This window comes from Piliocolobus tephrosceles, chromosome 17, assembly GCF_002776525.5.
Source record: "Piliocolobus tephrosceles isolate RC106 chromosome 17, ASM277652v3, whole genome shotgun sequence".
Lineage (NCBI taxonomy): Eukaryota > Metazoa > Chordata > Mammalia > Primates > Cercopithecidae > Piliocolobus > Piliocolobus tephrosceles.
Genome location: NC_045450.1, coordinates 41,702,119 through 41,730,108, shown reverse-complemented (window position 1 = coordinate 41,730,108; position 27,990 = coordinate 41,702,119). Strand labels below are relative to the sequence as shown.

The following is a 27,990-nucleotide window of genomic DNA, read 5'->3' as shown; positions in this document are numbered from 1 at the left end:
GAGCAAGACCTTGTCTCAAAAAGGAAAGACAAATAAACAAACAAAAACCAACAAGAACAACAACAAAAAACAACCTCCCCCTACCAAAAAAGAAAGAAAGAACTCTCTCGGGCATTGTGGGCTATGTGGGATTTTGTGGCTGGAAGCAGTCACTCAGCAATTCAAGCAATTCGAGTGAAGCCAGGTGGAAGGAGGAGTCCTCCAGGCCCCAGCAGATTTGGGCGCATTAGGGAATTTGTTCTGGGAAATGTCCAGAAATACAGAATTGAGATCCTGGCTCGGTTACACCCTGTCTGTGACTCAGGTGGGTTCCTGGGCTCCCCCTGACTCTCCATGACACAGGTGCTGGCCTGGCTGCTTTGCGTCTCTCACACCTGCCCTTACCATCATCACAGCCAAAAGTACTCAGCAGCAGCACCTCCAGTTCCAGAGGCACCTCCAGCTGCATGCACACACAATGAATGAAAGACTGCCAGGTGGCTGAACCCTGGACATGCAGCTTGTTGAGTTGTAGGATGACTCTCTGTTCAGGGTCCAAGGTCTCGTTCCTGGAATCCAGGTCTGTGTTGGGGAGGAAGAACTTCATCTTGGCGTCCAGCCATTCTGGGTCTTTGCTGAGCAGCCTCACAAGACAGCTCCACAGGTTCTTGTTACCGAGTTGGAGGTCAACAGGGTCCATGAGGAGCCGGCCCTGGAGGGACAGGGAAGATAGGTGAGTTGAGACAGGTAAACTGGGGGCTGATGAGCTGAGGGACAGGGGAACTGCGGGGGAGGTGAGTTGAGGACAGGTAAACTGGGGGCAGATGAGCGGGGGGACAGGGGATCTGGGGGCAGATGAACTGGGGACAGGGAAACTGCGGGGAAGGTGAGCTGACAGGGGAACTGAGGGACAGGGGAGCTTGGGCACAGGTGAGCAGGGAATAGGCAAGCTAGGAGGAAGATGAACTGGGGGACAGGGGAACTGAAGGCAGGCAGGTGAGCTGGGGGACAGAGGGACTGGAGGGAAGATGAGCTGGGGAACCAGTGAGCTGGAGGACAAGTGAATTGGGGGCAGGTGATTAGATGGAGAACAGGTGAGTTGCAGGGCAGGTGACCTGAGGGCAGGTGAGTTGGGGACAGGTGAACTAGGGGGAAGGTGATCTGGGGAAGGTGAGTTGGGGAATAGGGGAGCTTCTGGGGAAGTCAAGCAGTCAAGAACCCCTCTCTACATCTGAGCAACAAAAAATAGGCAGGGAAGTGGCCTCTCCATGGAGTCTTGATGTCTCTGCCCAGGAATCGGCTCCAGAGATCAGTCTGTTTCTTCCGCACCCCCTCCCCACTCCGTTTGTGCCTACATCCTGGCTCTCTGGAATGGCCTAGTTCATCCCCTGTGGACAGTCCCCTGAGGATGCATTACTCATTCTTGTTTCCGTGAACTATTTATGCTGCTCTCAGTCTGAGCTAACCTCATGGCAGAGACAACTAGTTGTCTCCCAAAATCTGTTCTTCCCTTTTTCTTCAGTATTAGAACTACTAAACATTCTCTGGTCATCCAGAATAGATTATTATTTCCCAGTCTCCCTTGCAGTTATATGTAACCATGTAATTTGGCCAGTGGAATGTAAGTGGAAGTGTTGTCTATTCTTCTTTGCTCCTTCCTGTTGGCTGGAATTTCGATGGGATGGTTGGATCTTGGGCAGCCATTTTGAATCATGAGGTGGAACCCATACTGAGCTGCCCATCTGCCCTGTGCTCACTCACTTTGGACTTCTATTACATGGCAGGGAAATACACTTCCATTCTGGTTAAGCCACTGTTGTTTAGTGCTTTCTGTTACTCACAGTGAACTCTAATCCTAGCTAACACAGACCATCACCTCTTTTGCTAAGCAAATTCTCTCCTTCTGAACTGGAACTCTTTTTTTTTTTTTGAGATGGAGTCTCGCTCTGTCACCCGGGCTGGAGTGCAATGGTGCAATCTCGGCTCACTGCAGCCTCTGCCTCCTGGGTTCAAGCGATTCTCCTTCCTCAACCTCCTGAGTAGCTGGGATTATAGGTGCACACCACAATATCTGGCTAATTTTTGTAATTTTTCGTAGAGATGGGGTTTCACCATGTTGGCCAGGCTAGGCTCAAACTCCTGACTTCAGGGTGATCCGCCCACCTCGCTCTTCGAAAGTGCTGGGATTACAGGTGTGAGCCATCATGCCTGGCGGAACTGGAACTCTTAAATCACCTCCTTATAGAAGTACCAATAGAGGGCAAGGGGCATTTACACAGCAAAAGCCTAAACAATGTGCAGTTCCTTTGATTCAGTAATTCCATTTCTAGTACTCTAGAATTGGGAAAAATTGGGAAACAATCATGAACATATGTACAAGATTTAGTTACAAAGATGTTCACTGCAAGACTATTTATAATTATTAAAAATTGGAAACAACCTAAATGTCTAACAGTTGAGGACTGGCCAACTAAATGGTGGTCTATCATCTAGTGGACCATGCTATCATATTTCCAGATGTACCTTCTGGTACTATTTCCTTCCTCATAGCAGTACATACTTGGAAAGCACTCACTGTGTAAGCACTCCCTGTCTAAATGCTTTATATACTTTATTTTAGCCTCACAACTCCAGAGAGTCCACCTTTAACTCTGAAAAGAGTAGGAGGTCCACCCAGAAGCCAGCCTTCCCAATTCCCAGAGGCTGAGGCCAGTACTATGCGTGCTGGGGTTTAGAGCGCAGCTACTCCCTGGCATGCAGCAGAGACATACTTGTATGTGCCGCCAGCCCCACTGGTCATTTCCCCTCAACTGGGCTAATCTCAGGAGGTCCTTACTCAGGCAGAGAGTCTTAGAATTTATGAAACATGCTCACACCATGATCCTTAGGCAGGGATCACCATCTCCACTAAACAGATGGAAAGACCATGGCCAAGGAAGGGCAAAGGGTGTGCCCACGGTCACACAACAAGTCCATGACAGAGCCAGGAGCAGAACTGAGGTTTCTTGCCTCCCAGGCCAGTAAATTTCCAAGGCCTTGGATGCCTGGATGGCACCAGCACCCTGGATTTTGTGTGATCTCAGAAAAAGGATGTGGCCATAGCCTAGGGTATAACTTCTTTTCCAGGCTATGGTGTCCAGCATCCATGCTGCCCATGAAGAAATGGTCCAGGACAGCATGGCACCAGATGGAAGTAAGTAGTGCCTGGATGGTGTGATTTCTGGTGATGTTTCTCATCCTCAAATTTATCCTCCAGCCAGTCTAACACAATACCTTTGTTTCCATCATTAGTGTTCTATCCCCTTAGGATATGACACAAATCTCTTTAAGGCTAACCATCCTCCAGAGAAAAAGCACATGGCGTCATTATCAGTCACTGAGATTTCCATGGAGAATAATCTTGGAGACAGAGGGCAATGGTTGAAAGATCCATGGCCCAGCTCTGTTACTAATTCTCTGGGGTAGGCATTAGGGCTGTTCACAGATACTCTTTCTCCTCTTTCTAGGCTTTTGGTGGGATTACACTTCTCTGCCTCCTTGAAATTGGGTACAGCCATGAAATTTGCTTTGGTCAATGAAATATGCTAAAAAAAGACTCATATCATGCCTGTATAGACGTTTTAAGAACCAAGGTGTGATTCACAGTACTTTTTCTTTTTTTCTACTCCAGGGGCCAGAAATATTGCAAATCATGGCTACCCTGTTAGCCTGAGTCTGGGAGAGAGGATGATGTGGAGGAGCAATCCCAGTCAATCCGCACCAGACAGGAAGCAAGAGCAGGAAATAAACTTTTGTTGCCATGAGTCACTGGGACTTTAGCGGGTGCACGTACTGCAGTGTAACCTGGCCCATCGTAGCAGATACACTCATAGTGTGACCTTGAGCAAGCCTTTTTCCTACATAAGCCTCAGTCATACCATCTCTAAAATGGGTAGATTAGTGCTATCTCAAAACTCTTCCTGATTTTCTGTGTCTGATCATTACATTCTCATGCTGAATGATGGTCAAGGGCAGGTTTGTTGTGTTGGGGGCAGCCCAGTAAGCAGATTTGGGTAGGGACCAATCTTGGCAGTAGAAGAGTGAAGAAGTAGATAGGAGGGGAGAAGAGGAGGGGAAGGGGAGAAAAAAATCACCTACTTGGTGTCCTCGTTCATGATAGGTGCTCTAGGGTCCCCACAGAGAGGGTCTCATGGCTGTCTGGGCTGTGTCCTTGTGCCTTGAGTTGGATTGACAGGTTGTTTCCATAGTGCAGACCCCTAAGGGAAGAGAAGACAGGGAGTTGTCCCCACTATTCCAGACTCCAAAAGGAATGCTGTAAACCAGGCACCAGCCCTTGCCCCTGCCTGCCGGCGACACCTCTGAGAACACTGGATCCAGACACAGTCCCTGCAACTCCATCTGTAGACCTTGTTCTTCACTGACTGCAGCTCCTTATGTCCCTGGGTTTATGCAGCCTAACCCTCCTTGATGTCACCTCCTGCCACACCTGACTCAGAGGATGCCCCTCTTCCTCCTCCAATTCAGATATTCACCTTACAATGTCCTTTGGCATCACAATGAGCCCTGCAAGTCAGCAAAGTTATTTTTGGTCATTTATTCAGATAATGAAATAATCCTTACTGCAGATGCCAACTTTCGCCCCCAATATAAAACCCCAAAACGGTTAGGATTTGCAATCTTCTTACTATTTAGTTAGTTTTTAAACAATTGAGAGTAAACATTCTTCTTAAAGAGAAGACCCGGAAGCATTGATAGCTCCTCAAAGAGAGCACAGTAAAAAGACACGCTGGCACAGATTCCCACACCACACAACAGAGATCTTCCTACGAACAAAGAAGAGAACAGGTAGCTACAGACTACATGGAGGAAAGGAAGAGAGGTAGAAGAGCAGCGTGTGCTCTGATTGTGTCTCCGTGAAATATGAGGAACATAACCCGAAGTTCCATGACTTTGGACAAATCCATGTAAATAGGGCACATTCTGACATAATGGAGGTGGTATGTAGTATGGTAATTAGAAATAAGAAAGGAAAAGAGAGATCTTTTGAAGAGGTCCCAGGGAACTAATAAGATATGACTATATTTCTCTCTCTCTGTCTTTCTTTTTTCTTGAGATGGAGTCGTGCTCTGTTCCCCAGGCTGGAGTGCAAAGGCATGATCTCAGCTCACTGCAACCTGCACCTCCTGGGTTCAAGCAATTCTCGTGCCTCAGCCTCCCGAGTTGCTGGGATTATAGGTGTGTGCCACCACGCCTGGCTAATTCTTGGATTTTTAGTAGAGACTGGGTTTCACCATGTTGGCCGGGCTGGTCTTGAACTCCTGACCTCAAGTGATCTGCCAGGCTCAGCCTCTTTAAGTGCTTCTTTTCATTTCTTTCTTTCTTTTTCTTTTCTTTTCTTTCTTTCTTTCTTTTTTTTTTTTTTTTTTTTGAGACAGAGTTTCGTTCTTGTTGCCCAGGCTGGAGTGCAATGGCATGATCTTGGCTCACCACAACCTCCACCTTCTGGTTCAAGCAATTCTGCCTCAGCCTCCCAAGTAGCTGGGATTACAGTCATGCGCCACCACACTCATCTAATTTTGTATTTTTAGTAGAGACAGGGTTTCTCCATATTGTTCAGGCTGGTCTTGAACTCCCGACTTTAGGTGATCTGCCCGCCTCGGCCTCCCAAAGTGCTAGGATTACAAGCGTGAGCCACTGCGCCCGGCCTCTTTTTTTTTTTTTTTAAGAGACAGGGTCTTTCTATGTTGCCCAGGCTGGATTCAAACTCCTAGGTTCATGTGATCCTTCTGCCTTAGCCTCCTGAGTAGCTGGGACTGCAGGCACGGGTCACCACAGCCAGCTAAATGATATTTTAAAAAACAGCATTATCACTTGTAACAGGAGAAATAGAGGCATTAGCCAATTGAGATAAAAACTTGCCGTGGACTGAATGTTTGTGTCCCACCTCCCCCACTGATTCACCTGGTGAAGCCTAAATACCCAGTGTGATGGTATTTGGAAGTGGGGCCTTTGCGAAGTGATTAGGTCAAGAGGGTGGAGCCCTTATGATGGGATTACCGCCCTCACAAGAAGAGGCTGGAGGCTGGGCACGAGAAGAGGCTGGAGGCTGGGCACGGTGGCTCACACCTATAATGCCAGCACTTTGGGAGGCCAAGGTAGGCAGATCACTTGAGATCAGGAGTCTAAAACCAGTCTGCCCAATATGATGAAACCCCATCTCTAATAAAAATATAAAAATTAGTCAGGCGTGGTGGCAGGCACCTGTAGTCCCAGCTACTCAGGAAGCTGAGGCAGGAGAATCACTTGAACCCAGAAGGCAGAGGTTGCAGTGAGCCGAGCGCTCCAGCCTCGGCGACAGAGCAAGACTCCATCTCAAACAAACAAAAGAAAACAAAAACAAAACAAAAACAAAAACGAAAACAAAAGGAAAAAGGAAGAGGCTGGAGAGCGCTTGCTCTTTCTCTTTCTCTTTGCTCTCTGCCCTGTGAGGACACAATGAGAAGGTGCCGTCTATAAACCAGGAAGTGCATCCTCTCCAGATACCAGGTCTGCTGGCTTCCTGATTAGGGACTTCCCAGCTTTCAGAACTGTGAGAAACAAGTTTCTGTTGTTTAAGCCACCCAGTCTATAGTATTTCATTCTAACAGCCCAAGCTGACTAAGACAAACTTGCCTTCGACCACAGAAAGTGAAAGAAAATAAAACCCACTCTAAGTTAACAGGCAGATAAAAAACAATGCCACTTTATGTACAACAGGATGCTTTAACAGAACTTGGTAAAATTATATGAGCAGTCATTAGAGAAAAGAGGTAGTATTTATATGACTTAAATATTTCATAATAAAACAGTTTAAGTTAATTTTAAGTCAAATTTTAAGTTAGAATTGGATATAAAGAAACGAATAAAGGCAATTCTATCAAAAGGCTATTTGTTGGAAGGATCAGGCAATAGCATAAAAGCTCCCAAACATAATAAAATGCATAATAAGGTGACCATCATTCAAACTTTAAGATGCTTGAATTAAAAATGGAAAAAAATTGGCCAAATGGGTGGAATAGAGTCCAAGTGAGCCTCACACTCATTTAAAATACAGTATTTAATCCATGATATTGAGAGAAAAAAGGGGGGAAATAAGTGGTGTTAAAATACATAGCAATACGCTGTCTCTTTCCTGCCACCATGAGGAAGGTCTTGACTTCCCCTTTGCCTTCCACCATAATGGTGTTTCCCGAGGCCTCCCTCACCATGCGGAGCTGGTGTTTTGAAGCCTATGGACCTTAATTGTGTCATCAAACTTTTTGAAGAGACTGCTAAAGATGGCTTAGAAGAAAAACAACTTAAATCTGTCAAGAAACTGGTACAGTGTTATCAGAATGAACTTCCCTTAAGGGATCTAGTACAGACATTTAAAATTCTGAATCTGTGTGCAGTAAAAATTGAAAGCTAGCCACGTTTTGTGGAATCTGCATATGATATCATAAAATAGTGTGGCTTGCTATTTTTGAAAAAGAAAGTATCGGATGAAATAACAGATGCTGGAGATACTGCTAATTCAATTGCACTTCTGGATACTTAATGAAAATACCAAGTTCTGAATTGAGGATACAGAATTGTAAGCTTATTGTTGACTTTTATCATGCAGAACTACCAAAGAAGCGTATTCCAGGTTACCAGCAAGCGAGTTCATTATACAAGATTCAAATGACTGAAGTTGGAGGACTGGCAAAAACAATGGTCCAGTTAATGACCTTGCTTGAAAATCAACTTGTTGAGAAACTTTAGGTACTCAAAGTTCTGCAGCATCTCTCGACTTCTGAAGTTAACTGTACAGTAATGATGAAAGCACAAGCAGCCAATGGAATCTGTGCTTACCTCAATGACCCAGATTTCTCTGGACGGCTTTTATTTCCTTCATCAGAAACACTTTGGAACTTATCAGAGAAATATTCAAAAGAAGAAATTGTTCAACAGCTTAGTAACTTGGAATGTTTACTGGCTTTGAAGGAAGTATTTAAAAATCTATTTATGACAGGCTTTAGTCATTATGACTGTCAGCTTAGAACTGACATATTAGTGATCACTACAGTTATAGCTCAAAATCCTGGAATGCCTATGATTGAATGTGGCTTTACCAGGGATTTGCTACTGTTTGCAAACTTTAATGAAGTTAAAAGTCAAACCCTTTGGTAAAGGACTTACATTTTCTAAATCCTGTGAAGATTTTGAGTTGAATAAATTACTATTCAATATAATTGTGATCTTATGTAAAGATTTATCTACTATACAGGTCAAGAGTAATCAAGGCAGGAAAATTAACAAAAATTGTATCACTTTGTAGTACAAAAATATATATATGGCAATATGAGTGTTTTAAATTTAAAGAATTATTTTTAACTAAGTAATTAAATTAAAAATTTCTGCATGGAAATGAAAAACACATTCACATAGCATTTCACACCCACATAGAATGGCTATAATGAAAAAGACACATGCTAATGAGGATGTAGAGAAGCAGGACACTGTATATATTGCTGATGGGAATGTAAAATGGTCCAGCCACTCTGAAAAAACAGTTTGGCAGTGTTGGCAGTTCCTTAGAACAGCTGTCCCCAAACTCTTTGGCCCAGGGACCAGTTTTGCGAGAGAATTTTTTCCACGGGTGGGGGTTGGAGGTGGGAGATGGATTCGGGGTGATTCAAGCTCATTGCATTTATCATTAGATTCTCATCAGAAACTCTCAACCTAAATCCCTCCCATGCGCATTTCACAACTGAGTTTGTTCTCCTATGAGAATCTAATGGCACCGCTGATCCGACAGGAGGCAGAGCTCAGGCAGTAATATTCGCCCGCGGGTCGCTCACCACCTGCTGTGTGGCCCAGTTCCTAAAAGGCCATGGACCCGCACTGGTCTGTGGTCCAGGGATTGGGGAACTCTGCCTTAGAATATAAAACAACAGAATTACCATCTAATCCAGCAATTCCATGCCTAGGTCTATTCCAAGAGAAATGAAAATATACATCCACACAAAAACTCGTATATGAATGTTCATACCAGCATTATCCATAACAGTCAAAAAGTAAAATCAACCCAAACACCCAAAAGCTCATGAATGGAGAAACAAACTATGATATAGCTATACAATGGAACCTTATTCAACAATAAAAAGGAACAAAGTTTATGCCATGTGGAAAGAGATCACTAAAGATCACATATTGTATGATTCTATTTATGTAAAACGTCCAGAAAAGTCAAATCTATTGAAACAGCAAGTAGATTAGTGGTTGCCTGGGCCAGGGGGCAGAAATAGGAATAATTCTAAATGGGTATGAGGAATATTATGGCAGTAATGAAAATGTCCCAAAACCAGATTGTGGTGATAGTCACATAACTCAGTAAATTTACTAGAAATCACTGAATTGTACACTTAAAATGGATGGATTTTACGGTATGTAAATTACACCTCAATAAAGTCATTAAAAATAATGCATTATAAATTAACGTAATAACGTATTCTTTATTGCCATTTTTTTTTTCTGTATAGTAAAAATGGCAACAAACAAAACGAAAGCAACAAACTGGGAAGTGTTTTGTACCACCTATGACGCTAATCTAATTTTCTTTTCTTTTTTTTTTTTTTGACACAGGGTCTTGCTCTGTCGCCCAGGCTGGAGTGTGTGGTGCAATCATAGCTCATGCAGCCTGCTACTCCTGAGTTCAAGTGATCCTCCTGCCTCACCCTCCGGAGTAGCTGAGACAATAGGCATACTCCACCATGCCAGGCTAATTTTTATTTTTTTGTAGAGACAGGGTTTCCCTGAGTTGCCCAGGCTGGTCTTGAACTCCTGAACTGAAGTGATTCTCTCCTCATCGGCTTCCATAAATGCTGGGATTACAGGCATGAGCCTCTGCTCACCTGGGTCTAAATTCATTTTTTTTTTTTGAGATGGAGTCTCCATCTGTCACCCAGGCTGGAGCGCAGTGGCACGATCTCAGCTCACTGCAACCTCTGCCTCCTGGGTTCAAGTGATTCTCCTGTCTCAGCCTCCTGAGAAGCTGGGATTACAGGCACCCACCACCACGCCTGGCTAATTTTTGTATTTTTATTAGAGATGGGGTTTCACCATATTGGTCAGGCTGGTCTCGAACTCCTGACCTCAGGTGATCCACCTGCCTCGGCGTCCCAAAGTGTTGGGGTTACAGGCGTGAGCCACTGCACATGGCCCATAAATTCAAATTTTAAAAAGCTGTGGCATGTGTATATTTTAAATGTGTGTGTATTTGCATACATAGAGACCAACTCTGGGAAGCTACACAGGAAACTGACGACAGGCTTGTGTCTGAGGAGGGATCTGGGGATGCCGGGAAAAGAGAGCCTTTTCCACTGTGGACCCTTTTTAGGACCCTTTGAACCATTCAAATTTTTTAATGTGCATATTTTGATTGTTTCTAAAAAAGCCACAAGAACATTTACATTAAAAACTAGAACAGACAGTTCCCCAATGTGTAAGGAAGAGAAATATAAGATGATGAGTAAATAAGAAATTATCAGTGATAGCTCAGAAAAAAATGAAACTTCCCTAAATAATGTGAAATAATAATAATAATAATAACGTGTCAATAGTTTTGAGACTGTGTCTCAAAAAATGTGTATACAAATACATGAATATTTCTGGAAGAAATTCATCTGTGGAAATGTAACAGGATACAACCTTTAGCTACCAAAGTGGTAAATGCCATATAATCACACTGAGCAATTCCATACACAGGGATTTAACCTACAGATGACTTCATAATAGTCACAATAATATGCCCAGGGATATTTAACGTGGCCTTGCTTATAATAGCAAAAATTGGAAAAACCTAAATGATCAAAGAGGATATATTATGATTAAATTATGGCACATCTATAAAATGGAATTCTTTGCAGCCATCAAAAAGAAAGAGGCAGCATCCAGCCACTCAGGAGGCTGAGGTGGGAGGATCACTTGAGCCTGGGAGGTTGAGGTAAGCTGAGATGGTGCCACTGCACCCCAGCCTGGCTGACAGAGTGAGACCCTGTCTCAAAAGAAGGAAAGAAAGAAAAGAAAAGAAAAGAAAAGAAAAGAAAAGAAAAGAAAAGAAAAGAGGACAAACTATATGGAATGATATGGAATGGTATCCACGATATATTGTTTTTTAAAAGAGAGCTGGGGCAAAACAGGGCGTAGAATATGCTTCCTTTGTGTAAAGAAAAAATAAAAGTGGTGGCTCACGACTGTAATCCCAGCACTTTGAGGGGCAGAGGCGGGTAGATCACTTGAGGTTGAGAGTTTGAGACCAGCCTGGGTAACATGGCAAAACCCTGTCTTGACAAAAAATACAAAAATTAGCCAGGAGTGGTGGTGCACGCATGTTGTCCAAGCTACCCAGAAGGTTGAGGTGGGAGGATTGCTTGAGTCTGGGGGGGGTCCAGGCTGCAGCGGGCCAAGACTGCGTCCCTGCACTTCAGCTTGGGTGACAGAGCGAGACTCTGTCTCAAAAAAAAAAAAAGTGTGTACAATACATGGAATATTTCTGGAAGAAATTCATAATGGTAATTGTCCCCAGTGAAAGGAATTTTTTTTTTTTTTTTTTTTTTTTTTGAGACAGGGTCTTGCTCTGTCACCCAGGCTGGAGTGCATTTGGTGTGGTCATGGCTCACCGCAGTCTCCATCTTCTGGGCTCATATGATTCCCCCACCTCAGCTTCCTGAGTAGCTGGTATAAGTGCACACCACCAAACCCAGCTAATTTTTTCATGTTTTTTGCAGAGACGGGGTTTCACCATGTTGCCCAAGCTAGACCTCAACTCCTGGGCTCAAACAATCTGCCCACCTTGGCCTCCCAAAGTGCTGGGATTACAGATGTGAGCCACTGCACCTGGCCTAGAATGTTATACCGTATGCATGTTATCTAATCAAAATTAAGTTTTAAAAGTTGAATATATTTATTACTTCAGCTATACGAGTTGTCATTCATCCCTCCCAAGTTCACTTTTTTACTTATTTCTTTCTTTTTTAAATACTAAGACAAGGTCTGGCTATGTTGCCCAAGCTAGTCTCAAACTCCTGCACTCAAGTGATCCTCCTGCCTTGGCCTCCCAAAGTACAGGCGTGAGCCCCTGTGCCTGACCCCAAGTTGATATTGATTTGACCTGAGGTAGCCATCAAAGAATGAGAAAGACACGCCCAGCCACTGTGCTTCAATTGATTTATCCATGCACAGTTAGTAGTTTTTATATTGCATATTAATTATGAAGTTCACGATATTCAAATGCATAAAGTTTTTTACTGTTCTATAGAAAACAAGAAAGAGGAGCTGCTGCAAACGGAACAGAGGAAATAAAACCCGACAAACTTTCAAGCCCTCACATTTGCATTTTGGCACCAGGACCCCTGGCTTTCAGTTCAAAGTGTTACCTCTAAGAATCCCCAGTGCGCCCCTGAGGCAGACTAATCCAATGGGGCGCTGAAAGGTAGGGGGAAAATGGCCAGGGTCACACAGTCAGGAAAGGGAATTCAGACACGTGGAGTCGCAGTCCTGGGATCATGCCATCCCAGTCCAGAGAGAGGGAAAAGGGCTGGGGTGCACCTGGAAGCTTTGTGGGGGCGCTGAGTCTGAGGAGCTGTGAAGGGAGTTTGCCCCACCCTGGTTTCAGTGTCCCAGCAGATGCCTCCCTCCAACTGCCCTCACTGCTGTGCTATTTGGGAATCCTTCCTGCTATCCGGAAAATGCTATTGACACAGAGTTTAGAGGAGGGAGTGGAGAGATCAAACCCTGTTCTCTCCCTGCAGCCCCCAGGCCTTTGCCTTAGCTGTTCCCTTTGCTCAGAAAGCTGTCCCATCTGTAGTCCGCACTCATACACACATGCACGTGCACACACATACACGTACCCACATGTGCACATGCACGCATGCCTCTGGCTGGAGTTATCTTTAAAACTCAGCTCTGGTCTGGCCTCATGCCTGTCTGAACCTGCTATCAGCTTCCCACTGCCTCCAGGATAAAGTCACACCATGGTGCTGTGACCACCACAAAGCAGCTACATATCAGGAGCCCAGGGAAGGCTCAGGATGAATACACATTGGCTCATGCCTGTAATCCCAACACTTTTGGAGGCAGAGGCAGGAGAATCGTTTGAGGCCAGGAGTAAGCAGACATTACTTGCCAATGTTAGCCTGGGCAACATTGTGAGAGTTGGTTTCAATTTAAACAACAAAAAACAAAAACAAAGGATAAATAAACAAATGCCCCTTCACCATTCAGTCCCCGGCCCTCCTGGGCCTCTTGTGCACCTGCTGAGCTGCCCATGAGATGCTGATCACCACCCGCCAGCATTCTCTTTCACAACTCCCTGCCTTGCACATCCTGCTTCCCTACCTCACGTCCACTTCCTCTTTTTCCCACCTTGCAGACTTCTCCTTCCAGACCAGACTTCAGCATGAGGTTCCGTTCCTTACCCTGTCTCCTTCCTCTGCTATCTCAAGTCTTGCCATTCTCTAGGCCTGTCAGCTTCTCTCAGGGTCTGAATCTTGGTGAGGGCAAATGCCTCTGTACCAGGGCCCTGGATTTGAGTCCCTATTCCACACCAAAGCTGTGTGACCCTGGTAGGTTATGCAGCCTCTTTGTACCTCAGTGTCCTCATTTGTAAAATGAGGATCTTCTAGGTCAGGTCCCTAGAAGCAGAGCCCAAGGGGATTCCTGTGGAAGTTGTTTATTGAGGGGGTGGTGGAAGAAAGACAGCGTAGCAGAGGCATCTAAGCAAAGATACGATTTCAGAAGTCTCGCTTCAGCCTGCCACATGGGAGAACTGGAGCGTGATGATAGAAGAGGTCCGTCCTGCACAGGTGCAAGAGGTCTGGGTGGCCACACCTCATGTCACTGCAGGCCCAGTGGGCGGGGGAGGGAGGCATGACTGCCTAGGCACCTCTGAGCAAGGCAATGCCCACGAGGCAAAGGCGACCCCGGGAGAAGGATGCAGGTGTCACCCACAGTGAATGGGGAGCATCCGGGCAGAGATGGGGTTGGGGGAGCTTTGACAGTGTCTGCTACGGGGGGTCATCATAATGCCCACCTGGCAAGGTGGTTGTGGGATGGGGCATGTGGAATCCCTGACATGGAACCTGGCACATGATACAAACTCAATCCAGGCTGGGCACAGTGGCTCATGCCTGTAATCCCAGCACTTTGGAAGGCTGAGACAGGCAGATCACCTAAGGTCAGGAGTTTGAGACCAGCCTGGCCAACATGACGAAACCTCGTCTCTACTAAAAATAAAAAAAAAATTAGCCAGGCATGGTGGCAGGCACCTGTAATCCCAGGCGAGGTGCGAGAATAGCTTGAACCCAAGAGACGGAGGCAGCAGTGAGCCGAGATCACGCCACTGCACTCCAGTCCAGGCGACAGAGCGAGACTTCATCTCCAAACAAACAAACAACAACAACAAAACCTCAATCTATGTGGAGAAAAGGGAGCCCACACACACTGGTGGGAATGTAAATTAGTACAGCCACTATGGGACAGTTCGGAGGTTTCTCAAAAAACTAAAAATAGGCCCGGGTACGGTGGCTCATGCCTGTAATCCTAGAGCACTCTGGGAGGCCGAGGCGGGTGGATCACGAGGTCAAGAGATTGAGACCATCCTGGCCAACATGGTGAAACCCCGTCTCTACTAAAAATACAAAAATTAGCCAGGTGTGGTGGGCACCTGTAGTCCCAGCTACTCGGGAGGCTGAGACAGGAGAATCGCTTGAACCCGGGAGGCGGAGGTTGCAGTGAACTGAGATCATGCCACTGCACTCCAGCCTGGGCAACAGAGCCAGACTCTGTCTCAAAAAAAAAAAAAAAAAAAAAAAAAACTAAACTAAAAATAGAGTTACCATATGATCCAGCAGTCCCAGTGCTAGGTATATACCCAAAAGACAGAAATCAGTATCTCAAAGAGATATCTGCATTCCTATGTTTATGACAGCACTGTTTACAATAGGCAAGATTTGGAATTAAGTGTCTATCAACAGATGAATGAACAAAGAAAATGTGGCAGCTGGGCGCAGCAGCTCACACCTGTAATTCCACACTGTGGGAGGCCGAGGCAGGTGGATCACCTGAGGTCAGGCATTGGAGACCAGCCTGGCTAACATGGCAAAACCCCTCCTCTACTAAAAGTACAAAAATTAACAGGGCATGGTGGGGCATGCCTGTAGTCCCAGCTACTCGGGAGGCTGAGGCAGGAGAATTGCTTGAACCCGGGAGGTGGAGGTTGCAGTGAGCCAAGATCCTGCCACTGCACTCTAGCCTGGGTGACAGAGCAAGAGTCCATCTCAAAATAATAATAATAATAATAATGAAAGAAAATGTGGTACACATACAGAATGGAGTACTATTCAGCCATCAAAAAGAATGAGATCCCATCATGGATGGTACTGGAGGTCATTATGTTAAGTGAAGTAAGCCAGGTACAGAAAGACACACGTCACTTGTTCTCACTTATTTGTGGGATCTAAAAATCAAAACAATTTAAGTCATGGTGATAGAGAGTAGAAGGACGGTTACCAGAGGATGGGAAGTGTAGCAGGAGGCCGGGGTGGGGGAGGTGGGGATGGTTAGTGGGTACAAAAAATAGTTAGAATGAATAAAACCTAGTATTTGATAGCACAAGACGGTAACTATAGTCAGTAATAATTTAACTGTACATTTAAAAATAACAAAAAGTATAATGGAATTGTTTGCAACACAAGGCATAAATGCTCAAGGTGATGGAAATCTCATTTACCCTGATGTGATTACACATTGCACGCCTGTATCAAAATATCTCACGTAACCCATAAATATATACACCTACTATGTACCCACAAAAATTAAAAATTAAAAATTAAAAAAAAAGCTTCAATCCACCCAAGCTCTGATTACCACTAGTGTGGCTGTCATTCCTGTCGCTTCTTCGGTCTCTCCAGCCCCTGGCTCCTGGTGTGAGGAAAGAAGTGAGGGATGCAGAGAGGACAGGAGTGGAGCCACAGACTTCTGGTTGCTGTTCCTTTGCTTTCCATCCTGTTCCTGCCTCTCGAAGAGTAGATTAAGGAGGAGGCCCCATTAGGCCTTGGGGTGGAGGAGAAACAGGACCTCAGTTTTCTCATCTGTGCAGATCAGAAAGGATGCAGTTTGTGGGGTAATAGCCAGGCACCCCAGTCATGACTACAGACATTTGGACAGAAATAACCTTAAAGAAACAGAAAGTGCTGCTGTTGTTGGTTCTTTAGGTCCAGGTGGACAGGTCAGGGCCTGGGGACCCTGGGGAGGACCTGAGGCCACAGAGACCCCCAATCCTCCCTGAATCCTACACCAAGCCCTACCAGGGGAGCAGAGAGAACCCAGTGCCTCTGCCTTCCCCCCGGGGAATGGCTGATGATGTCAGGGCTTCAGAGAACACCTGAGCTTGGATGCACAGGGTGGCAGAGCAGAAAGAGCTCTGGAGATGGGGTCTATGCTGGGCCCATTGTAAAGATGGGGAAACTGAGGCCCTGGGAGGGAAAGGCCTTGCTGGCATTTAAAGCAGAGGAAACAAAACTAAGAGCAGGGCTGGGCTGGGCCACTGGTCTCTTTCTGAGAGGCGTCACCCTCCTTTCAGGGGTCCCTTGGGAAGTGCCTTCAGGAAAGGTTAGAGGCCATTTCCTCCCCCGCCCACAAATGCCGTCAGGGCAGGCCAGAGATGTCCTTATAGGGCATATCCATTTCTGTGAGTCAGCGACGATGCAGGGGTGACTATTGCCTTTGAAAACAATCATCTTGGCCGGGCGCAGTGGCTCACGCCTGTAATCCCAGCACTTTGGGAGGCCCAGGCGGGCGCATCACAAGGTCAGGAGATCGAGACCATCCTGGCTAACACAGTGAAACCCCGTCTCTACTAAAAATACAAAAAACTAGCCAGGTGTGGTGGCGGGAGCCTGTAGTCCCAGCTACTTAGTGAGGCTGAGGCAGGAGAATGGCATGAACCTGGGAGGCGGAACTTGCAGTGAGCAGAGATCATGCCACTGCACTCCAGCCTGGGTGACACAGCGGGACTCTGTCTCAAAAAAAAAAAAAAAAACCATCGTCTCTGTTGTCCTTCACAAAGATAGGGCCCTAAAGGACTTAAAATGCACAGTCACAATCCTTTACGCGTGAGGAAATTGAGGCTCACGGGGGGAAGGGAACTGCCTAGGTCACCAGCTGGAGTCGAAGAGCCAGGAGTTGAAGAAGTGTCTCCTGGCCTGGCGGCCCTGGAGGTTGCTCCCGAGCCTGCGCTCAAAGTCATGCTTGCACTCCCGGCCTCAGGCCTGAGCCTGGGTGGTCCCTGTTCCCAGTCCAACAAGGCCATCTTCTTCTGGTCATTGGAAACCCAGAAATCTGGGTCCTAGCCCACATCACTAGTCTTTAAACTGCCTCCTTCACCCCAGTCACCTTCCTATGTTAAAGGCTTGAACTTTCCACCAAGGAGCCCCCAAGGTTTCCAGATGCACCCTCCTCCAGGACTGGGGTGCCCTATTGCCAGCCCGAGCCTGGCTGGGACATCAGGTGGCCAGCTGGTGGCCTTGCTTCTCCCGCTCAGCCCTGGCAGTTTGGGTCTAGCACCTACAGAAAAGGGGTTGGTGGCTGGCAAGGCTGCTAGGAGAAGGCTTCCGCCTGCATGTCCCGGGCCCCAGAGGCCTCTCCCTGGGGCTTCCAGGCCAGTGGTTCCCATGCTTGTCTGCACATCGGTATCACCTGGGAGGAGGGCCTTTTAAAAATCCCAATGGGCCACACTCCAGACCCATCACAGCACCATCCCAGAAGGTAGAACGCAGGCACTGCCACTTTTGGAAGCTCCTAGGGGGTTTCCCATGTGCCAACATCTGTGACACCCAGCTCTCCACTCCCAGCGGGGAGAGACAGGCTCCTCGCTACCTCCCACCTGGCACCCTGCTTCTCCAGCAAACCAGAGCTGAGTGATTCTTGTCCTCTGAGAGCCCCAAAAGCCCTGGGGACAGGAAGGCCACCAAGTTGACCATATTTAGATGGAGACCTTGAGGATGTCTTCCCATAACCAAAACTCAGCTCTATCCCTTTCCTGGAGCAGAGCACCTGCCTCAGATTCGGAGCTATTTCTTGGTACCTCGTGCCCCAACTCTGTGGCTCTGCCAGGGCTTGGCACGCCCAAGCCAAAGTGAAAATAAAACTGAGGTTTAGAAATCCCCTCCTCAGCTCCAACCTTGCCATGGGGCCTGGCAGGAATGGCCCAGAGGAATCTTGCTTTGGTTTGGTAACTAAGGCAGGGGACAAAGTAAGCTCAAGACATAAAGGAGAGAAGGCCTGGATCCAGGGTTCAGAGCTGTAGCCCGGGAAGTTGTTTGCCCATCTTGCAGGGCAAATCAGCAATGACTTCTAAATCTTACTGCGCTTCCACCCTTTGACCCTACCACTAAACTTCTCAGCAGAAAGCAAAGTGGACAGCCATGAGGCCCAGAATACACAATGTGATGGACTGAATATCTGTGCTCCCCCGAAATTCACATGTTGAAATTCTAACCCCTAATATGAGGGTATTAGGAGCTGGGGTCTTGGGGAGGTAATTAGGTCATGAGGGTGGAGCCATAGTGAATGGATTCGATGTCCTTATAAAAGAGACCCAGAGAATGTTCTAGCCCCCTTTGCCCCCTTTGCACCATGTGAGTATACAATGAAAAGTCTGCCATCCGCAACCCCAAAGAGGGCTCTCGCCAGAACCTGACCATTCTGGCACCCTGATCTTCGACTTTAGTCTCCAGAACTGTGAGAAATACATTTCTATTGTTTAGAAACCAGCCACTCTCTGGCGCTTTGTTACAGTAGCTCCAATGGGCTAAGACACACAGAGTCTTGGATAAAGAAATTCAGCAGCGGTCTTTAAACACCCTAGATAGCCATAATAAAGTTTGGTGTAACCACGCTGTGGGATTACGTGCATGAAAGGGACTCATTTTTTGTTGACAGGGCTGTATCCTCAAGATGTATCATGGAATAAATAAGACACATTGTATAATGATATGCACAAAATGATATCACTTGTCCCAAAATACACATCAACAAACAGCAATACTGTTTCTTCCCACAGGTCGATAATGGCATGTTTTATAACTTAGAGGCTAAGAGCATGAATTTCAGGGCAAGCCTGCCTAGATTTGGTACTGACCTTTCCACCAATTGCAGGCTAGGTGACACCAGGCAAGTTACGTAGCCTCTCTGGGCCTCAATGTTCTCATCTGTAAAATGGGGATGAGAGCAGCACCTATCTCACAGAGTTCCTGTGGGGTTTAACTATGTAAAGCCCTCAAAGTAGTGCTTGGAAGTTAGTGAGCCCTATGTAAGAATTACTTTTATTATGTGAAGGTTTAAAGTTCTGGAAACATGTCAAATAGGGGTTACTGCAGGAGGGGGACAGGCATGGGGCTGGAAGCAGTGAGTAAAATAGATTTCAGCCTTATGTATAGAAAGCTTAACTTTCTGCAAGGAAGACTGAGTCATGTCTTACTTGTGTGGCTTAAAATGAATACATTTTTTAAAAGTTAAAAAAAAAATGACAACAGTGACCCAAGGCTGGGCCCTTTGAATTTAGAAGAATTTTGCCTCTAGACTGGATCATCTGAACTGCTCCCTCCTATCCTGGCAGACATTGCCAAACCCATAAAATAGGGGCAGAAGAAAGATTGGTGGGGCTAGAGGGCTGGAGCCTTGGTTTTGGGTCTCGCCGCCCCAACTGACTTAGAGGGTGATATCCAGACAAATCCCTGCTCACTTCGGGCCATGGTTTGTGTGTATGGCAAGCAGGAGTAATGCTTTCTACGCAGCCCATCTCACAGGGAATTGTGGAACTGTTAAAAGAGCCTCTAATGCTGGGCATAGTGGCTCACACCTGTGATTCCAGCACTTTGGGAGGCTGAGGCAGGAGGATCACTTGAGCCCAGGAGTTTGAGACCAGCCTGGGCAACATGGCGAAACCCCGTCTCTACAAAAAGTACAAAAATTAGCCGGGCATGGTGTTGTATGCCTGTGCCCCCAAGCAACTGTGGGTTGGGGGACAGAGGTAGGAGGATCACTTGAGCCTGGGAGGTTGAGACTGCAGTAAGCCATGATCATGCGACTGCACTCCAGCCTGGGTGACTGAGAAAGACCCCCATCTCGAAATAAAATAAAATAAAATAATTTTTGAAAAAAAAAAGCTTCTGGGGTCAGGAGGGTTGGGTTTAAATCCTTATTTCAACATTTGACAGCTGTGCGACTTTGGACAGTTTTCTTAACCTGTCTGTGCCACTGTTTTCCTCATCTGGGTGATGATTTTACATTTACTTCACAGGATCACTATGAGGGTTGCAGATATTAATACTACAGCACAAGGAGGGGACATGTCCAGTCCGCAGCCAATGCTCATTGGCTCTTATGTACTGAGTTCCCGACATAGGCTGGGCATTAGGCTGCAGCATTCCACCTGCATCTCCTCATTAGAATCGCAAGCAACATTTCCAGGCACATTTCCTGAATTTCATAGATGAAGAAACAGGCTCCAAGAAGTCAAGCAACAAAAGGTGGATTTAAAATCGATGCTGGCCGGACGCAGTGGCTCACACCTGTAATTTCAACACTTTGGGAGGCCGAGACAGGCAGATCAATTGAACCTGGGAGTTCGAGACCAGCCAGGACAACATGGTGAAAACCTGTCTTTACAAAAAATACAAAAAAATTAGCCTGGCATAGTGGTGTGCACTGACAGTCCCAGCTACTTGAGAGGCTGAGGCAGAAGGATCACCTGAGCCCAGGAAGTTGAGGTTGCAGTGAGCTGTGATCACACTACTGCACTCCAGTGTGGGCAACAGAGTGAGACACTGTCTCAAAAAATAAAAATAAAAATAAAACAATAAAATCTATGCTGATTCCAGAGGCCATTTCCTAACCAAAATATAATACTGCCTTCAACAAATGGTCGTCTTTTAAAACTAACTTATCATTTTAACATGTCTATTATTTTTCCTGTTTACAAACATAACCCGTACTCATTTGGAAAGTCCTAAACATTGTGGAAACATACATTATGAAATTTCCCCCACGATCTCACCCTCTAGGGGTACATGTATAATTTCCAAAACTCTTTTCTCATGTTTGAAGATTTTTTTTTTTTTTGCCTTATCTGAAAGCCAGAACACCATTTCCTTAAAGTTTTTCTAGAAACCATGTCACTTTTAACTTTATTTTTTGAAGTACCACTTACCATGAATGGAAGGTAACATCGAAAAGAAACCCAAGGGTGGGGCATGGTGGCTCACACTTATAACCCCAGCACTTTGGGAGGCTAAGGCAGGAAAATTGCTTGAGCTCACGAGTTTGAGATCAGCCTGGGAAACATAATGAGACCTCATCGCTATCAAAAATAAAAACAAAAAACAATTAGCCAGGTGTGGTGGTGCACACCTGTAGTCCCATCTACTTGGGAGGCTGAGGCAGGAGGATTGATTGAACCTGGGAAATAGAGACTGCAGGAAACTGTGCATGGAGCGGTGCAACCAGTGCACCCCAGCCTGGGTGACAGAGTAAGACCTTGTCTAGAAAAAAAAGAAAGAAAGAAAGTCAAGGAAAACAAAAAATACCATGATGCTGTTGAACTGTAGCTGGGTATTGCTGCAGACCCACGGCTCTGACCGGAGCCTTGGCCTCCCCTTGCTGAAAATATCAAGAATGTGAGAGGTTTACAGATGCGTTAGCACTTGACTGAGGCTTTCTCTTCGGCTAGTCCAGAAGAATGAAAGAGAACTGAAAAGGGAACAACTTTGTCACTTTGTGATTCAATGGAATTGGATGCCCTCTCCACATACCTACATACCTCCTAAAATCCTCTTGTGAACTCCTACTAGATAGGTCTCTCTCGGGAAATCACTGACCAGTCCATTTCAATAAAAGGATTCTGCAGCCCAGAAACACACAGCACACCTTCAAGAACTCAGTGAATAAGACTATTGAGAGACACACAAAACAGCAAGCTATTTCTCTCTTCAAACATGATGCCATGGTAAGATCTGAATGCCTCAAAGCACCAGCTTCCCAAGGCGTTCATGCTGCTTCCATTTCACCAGGAGGGACAGAAGGGACCCGGCAGGACAAAGGGTTCTTGAGGGTTTGGCGATGGTACAGGATCCACCCCACCCACAAGGGATAGGTGCTAGGGGATCAGGAAGCTTCCAGGGGTCGGCAGGCTCTCTAGATTGGCACAATCTTTTAGGAGATAAATTTGACAACACGGCTTCAAAGATTTTAAAAATGAAAGTTCATATATCCCTTTAGGAGTACACTTTGAGGATTGAGCCTAAGGAAGCAATCCAGAATGTGAGTAAAGCTCTAGCTACGAGGATGTTCACCAGGGCGTTGCTTACGCCCGGATGTCAGCAGAAGCGGCCCTCCCTTTCTTGAGACAGAAACAGCCAGCTGGGACACCAACCCACCTGCAATGCCACGACCTACAGGAGGCTATGGCCTCCCCTGGGAGCTCTGCGATTCCTGGGGAGGAAGTGGGTGGATGCTCCTCTAGCTGAGGGCTCCTGCTCTAATTCAAGCCCCCTTCCCTTTTTTTTTTTTCTTTTTTTTTTTTTTTGAGACCAAGTCTCCCTCTGTAACCCAGGCTGGAGAGCATGGCACGATCTCAACTCACCACAACCCCTACCTCTCGGGTTCAAGCGATTCTCCTGCCTCAGCCTCCAGAGTAGCTGAGATTATAGGCGCTTGCCACCACGCCTGGCTATTTTTGTATTTTTAGTAGAGACAGGGCTTCTCCATGTTGGCCAGGCTGGTCTCAAACTACAGACCTCAAGTGATCTGCCCGTCTCAGCCTCCCAAAGTGCTGGAATTAGAGGCATGAGCCACTGCACCCAGCCTAGCCCATTATTAAATTACAAAACAAAATCGCAAAAATTGCAAAAATGTCATTCACAGTGAGCATTTGGGAGCACAAAAGCAGACTTTAAACAGCATTTTCTCCTCCTCTCCCTCCTGTCCTTCCCTTCTCTACTTTCTTCTTCTCCCCACTTTTTTGTTTCTTGCCATCCCCTCTGACTGGTTCCCTCTTCCTCCAGACATCATGGCCCAGGGTTCCCTGCCACACTCCCTTCAAGTTCTCTCTCAAATGTCCCAATATCCCTACGAGAAGGCCACGTCTGCCTCTCTATCCAGCATGCTCCACCCTTGCCTGCCTTGCCTTCTTCACTGCAGTCACTTCCACCTGACCTCGTATGACATGCACATCTTTGTTTACTTGTTTGTCTGTTTCTACTGCCATATCAGCTCCATAAGGCAGGGACTTGGTTGTGTTCCCAGCTGTGGCCCAGTGCCTAGAGCAGGGCCTGGTATGGTGTGGAAGCTCAGCGGAGAAGCTGAATGCATTCATGACAGCAGGTGTGGAGCCAGAGCCGGTGTCTGCGGTGCTGGTACCCGACTCACACGGAGCAGAGGGCATTCCTGGACTCACCGAAAATGCCCTTTTGCCATCCTACTCCTAAGAAGTTTCTGGGAGTCATCTCCCTATGTGGCTAACCTCCCTCCACCTTCTCTCATTCCTTTCTTCTCCCCTCCCTCCACCCCCTTTTCTTTCAGGAGCAAATACAGCACCTACACCCCACACACATACACCATGCAAAGCACTCTGTTCCTACCCAACACGTCTTGGTCCCCGTTGGCCATTTTGTACACAGGTTCCAGCCACCCCAAATCCTATCGAAGTATTTTCCCAAATATATTTCCTTTCTTTCGCCATTATGGTGAGAGCTATTGGAAGAATTAAAATGTCATATTTTCCTTTTTTTTTTTTTTTTTACGGAAAACATCCCATGTATAATACAAGAAAATTAGACCGAATATAAATATCTAACAATGATGGATATGGTTCAGACATTCTATAAGCAACTATGTCACCATTTTAAATGACAGTATAACCATATTATAGACAAAGAGCAAATTCCCTTAACATGAAAAGTGCTTTTACAACTCAACAGGAAAAAGACCAAAAACCAATAAAAAAGTGGGCGAAGGATATGAACTGACAGTTTATGGAAAAGGAGCTATAGGTGACTCTAAAATATTTGAAAAGATGTTCAAACTCATTCATAATAAGAGGCAGAGAAAACACTTCATTTTTCATCTCCCAGATTTGCAAATATGGAAATCTGGCCCCTCCCCACTCCAGCTGGTGGGAGCAAAACTTAGTACAGCATTTAAGGGGGGATAACTTGCCACGTTTATCCAAGTTCAAACTGTATATTCCCCTTGGCTTTGCAAATCCACTCCTGGCTTTCTTAAAGATTCACTCCCACATATGAAAAATGATGCTTGACCACGGATATTCATTACAGCACTGTTGAAACAGCAAAAGACAGGAAATAACCTAAGTGTTCTACAACTGTTAGATCAACTACAGAGCAGTCATACAGTGAAATACTATGCAGCTGTTAAAAAGAAAGAGGGAAAAGGCAGATTTTAAAATTTTGATGTAGAAAGATTTCCAAATTGCACTAAGTTAAAAAAAAAAAAAAAGAACCCAAGTTAGAGAACACTACATATAGTATACTGCCATTTGTGGGAAGGGAAAAGTACACGTGTGTGTGTCTATGTATGTGTATATGTATGTATATATGCATGTATCCATGTTTGTAAAAACCCACTTAGACTATCTTTGGAAGGAGACACAAGAACCTGATAACATTGACTTCGGGGAGGGCAGTTGGGTGGCTGGGAGAGAGGAGATGGAAGGAGACTTATTTTTCATTATATATCTTTCCAAACATTTTACGTTTTTAGAAACTATATAAATGTATTAGCTATGAAAAATTAAAAAAATTTAAAAATGATATCATAAGATTTAATTTTCCTTTAACACATAATAACATATCATTTATTTTTAAAAGTGAGATACCATTTTCATGTATAAGTCCATTAAAATATGAATATACGGGCTGGGCGTGGTGGCTCATGCCCATAATCTTAGCATTTTGGGAGGCCAAGGCAGGTGGATCACCTGAGGTCAGGAGTTTAAGACCAGCCTGGCCAACATGGTGAAACCCCGTCTCTACTAAGAATACAAAAATTAGCTGGGCATGGTGGCACGTGCATGTAATCCCAGATACTCAGGAGGCTGAGGCAGGAGAATCTCTTGAACCTGGGAGGTGGAGGTTGCAGTGAGCCAAGATCATACCACTGCACTCCAGCCTGGGCAACAGAGTGAGACTCCCTCTCACTAAAAAAAAAAAATAATAATAAATAAATAAAATAAAAAAAGATCTGGCAAACAAATCTGGCTCACATCCTTAGACTGCCTCCAAAGTTTTTACAGTGTTTGGACTTGCATTAGCTTGCCTGATCCTTAGTCCAATTCTGTATGGAAAACAGAGCAGAGATGCTGAGATGGTGTATTCATTTCCTAGTATTGTCACAGTATTGCTGTATCTGCTGTCACAAAGTGCCACAAGGCTGTGTACATTAAAACAACAGAGATTTCTTCTCTCGCACTTCTAGAGGTCAGAGTCTGAGATCAAGGTGTGGTCAGGGCCAGGCTCCCTCTGAAGGCTAGAGGAGAGGATCCTTCTTTGCCGCTCCTGGCTCCCGCTGACTGCTGGCAATTCTAGGTGCCCTTTGGCTCCTAGATGCATCACTGCACTCTTCCTCCACTGTCCATGACTGTCTGATCCCCATATGTCTCCATCTTCATGTGCCCATCTCCTCTCTTATAAGGACACCGGTCCTATTGGATTCAAGGCCCATCCTACTCCAGTATGACCTCATCTTCACCAGTTATATCTGCAACAGCCCTAATCCAAATAAGGTCACGTTAGGAGGCACTGGGGCTTAGGTCTTCAACATATCTTTTCTGGGGAGGCATAGTTGAACTCATAACAAATTGGAAAAGTCATGCTAAGAAGTTATGGCTGAGTGTGGTGGCTCATGCCCATAATCTCAACACTTTGGGAGGCCGAGGCAGGCTGATCACTTGAGGCCAGGAGTTTGAGACCTCATTTCTATTTAAAAAAAAAAAGAGGCCGGGCGAGGTGGTTCACGCCTGTAGTCCCACAGGAGGCCGAGGTGGGTGGATCATCTGAGGTTGAAAGTTCGACACCAGCCTGGCCAACATAGTGAAACCCCATCTCTACTAAAAATACAAAAATTATCTGGGTGTAGTAGCGGGCGCCTATAATCCCAGCTACTCCGGAGGCTGAGGCAGGAGAATCACTTGAACCCAGGAGGTGGAGGTTGCAGTGAGCCGAGATTGCGCCACTGCACTCCAGCCTGAGCAACAGAGTGAGACTTCGTCTCAAAAAACAAACAAACAAAAACAGAATAAAGAACAACAACAACAACAAGCAAAAGAAGTTTTGCTGAACTTTCCTCAGAGGGGAAGAGGGTATGTGTGTTGGGGTCTGTGGAGGCTGACCCGGCCCTGTGGACACCCGGACAGCTCCATATCTGATCTAGGAATAAAGCTCAGCCTATTGTGAAACTCTTCCAAGAACTTTCCCCTCTGCTTATCTGTCTTCCTCAAGGATCCATCTCCCCTCACACTTGCGCAGCACTTTAAGGTTGATCAAGGCACTGGGCGTGCGTGCGTCATCTCATTCAATCCACAAAACACACATTGTAGGATAGATCTACGTATGTTCATTTTACAGATGAGAAACCAAAGTTTTGAGAAATGGAATGGTTAGTTCATGGTCATCCATCAAATACCAGGTGTTGAGAGCCCCAGTCTGTCTACCGTCCATACCAGGTGCAGGTCCACCTGGCACTGTGCTTCTGGAGACAAGGGGGATGGGCATCATGGATGGCCATTCTGGGCTATGGTCAGTAAGGTTTGCAGAAAGCACACTGGATGGGAGTCTAGATACATCTGAAAAGCATCAGATACATCTAGATACATCTGAAAAGTCCATGGCTTTTCAAGGTTTATTTCTCCCTTAGAGAAACGGAAAGTGATTTGAAGGCACTATGAGGCTCCAGGATCTGGCCCCGGGTCCTCTCTGCCTCCTGCTACCCCCAGGTTTTAGAGGCTAGGAACTGCCAGTTTTCAAACTGCTTTTTAGGTCTGCAGAAACTTCAACCTTTTAAAAAAGGAAAACATAAGAACCCCAACTTATAAAATGGACGAAAACGGCACTGAAGGTAGGAGCCTCTTCCTACCTCCCCGAATGATCACCCCAGCCAATTCCAGGTCCTGGCTTTCTGGGTGAGAATAGTGACCAAAAACCACATGGGAATGCAGAAAGCAAGTAACAAAACAACACCCACGTATTCACCTATTACTTGTGAGGTTAAATGTTTCTTAGAAATAATCTGGAGATTTGACATTAAGGAATAACTATTAAAATGTTTGTGGTATGCTGGTGGTACTGTAGTTTTGTTTTTAAAAGATGCCTTATCTTTTAGTTCATTCTGAAATACCTCAGTTGAGATGCTATGCTGTCTGCCATTTGTTTCAAAATAACCAGCGGTGGAGATTGGGCCACCTAGGTGGCCTTAGGGTAGTGACTCTCCAAGCTGGGCGTGGATACGTGGTGCTTCACTATATGAAAACACGCAGGTGCACAAGGCTCAACTTAATTCTATTCCTTCTACTCTTGTATACGTTTGGAATTTTCCATAATAAAAAGTTGTTTAGGCTAAAAAGTCTAAATTGCGTAAAAAGAACAGTGTAACTTCCTTCCTTAACCATTTTAAAATCAATGAAAAGTTGCAAAGAAAGAGAGTGGGTGGCTCCGGTAAGTGACAGGGGCTGAGCAGGGAGGGAAGCACAGCCGCTTACCGTGTCCCCCCATCCAGGCGACCCTCATCTGCAATCCTCTGCGGGCCGGCAATTCTTCCTCCAAACTCCCGGGGCCGCAGGCTGCGCGCGCTGCCCGGCTACAGGCCCCCTGTCCGCTCACCCGGCCATCCATCGGCCACCCACCCGGCGACCGGCACCTCCCGCTCCAGGGCCTCTGA

General features: G+C 45.9%; 1 protein-coding gene and 1 pseudogene across 5 annotated transcripts in view; one reads left to right on the top strand and one right to left on the bottom strand.

Annotated features, from left to right (window-relative positions):
* NLRC5 (NLR family CARD domain containing 5) overlaps window positions 1–27,990 on the bottom strand; it is an 87,989-nt gene that overhangs the window by 59,758 nt on the left and 241 nt on the right. For 4 of the 5 annotated variants that reach the window (XM_023209987.3, XM_023209991.3, XM_023209989.3 and 1 more), the window contains exons 2-3: window positions 4,117–4,235; window positions 385–691 (exon numbers count right to left, since the gene is read on the bottom strand). In XM_023209987.3, coding sequence (XP_023065755.2) covers window positions 385–679 — 295 coding nt within the window. In that variant the 5' untranslated portion in view covers window positions 680–691; window positions 4,117–4,235. Of the gene's footprint in view, window positions 1–384; window positions 692–4,116; window positions 4,236–27,811; window positions 27,973–27,990 lie in introns of those variants that run through there. The other variant, XM_023209988.3, reaches the window with a different exon arrangement.
* Window positions 678–27,990, top strand: LOC111541459 (annotated as a pseudogene).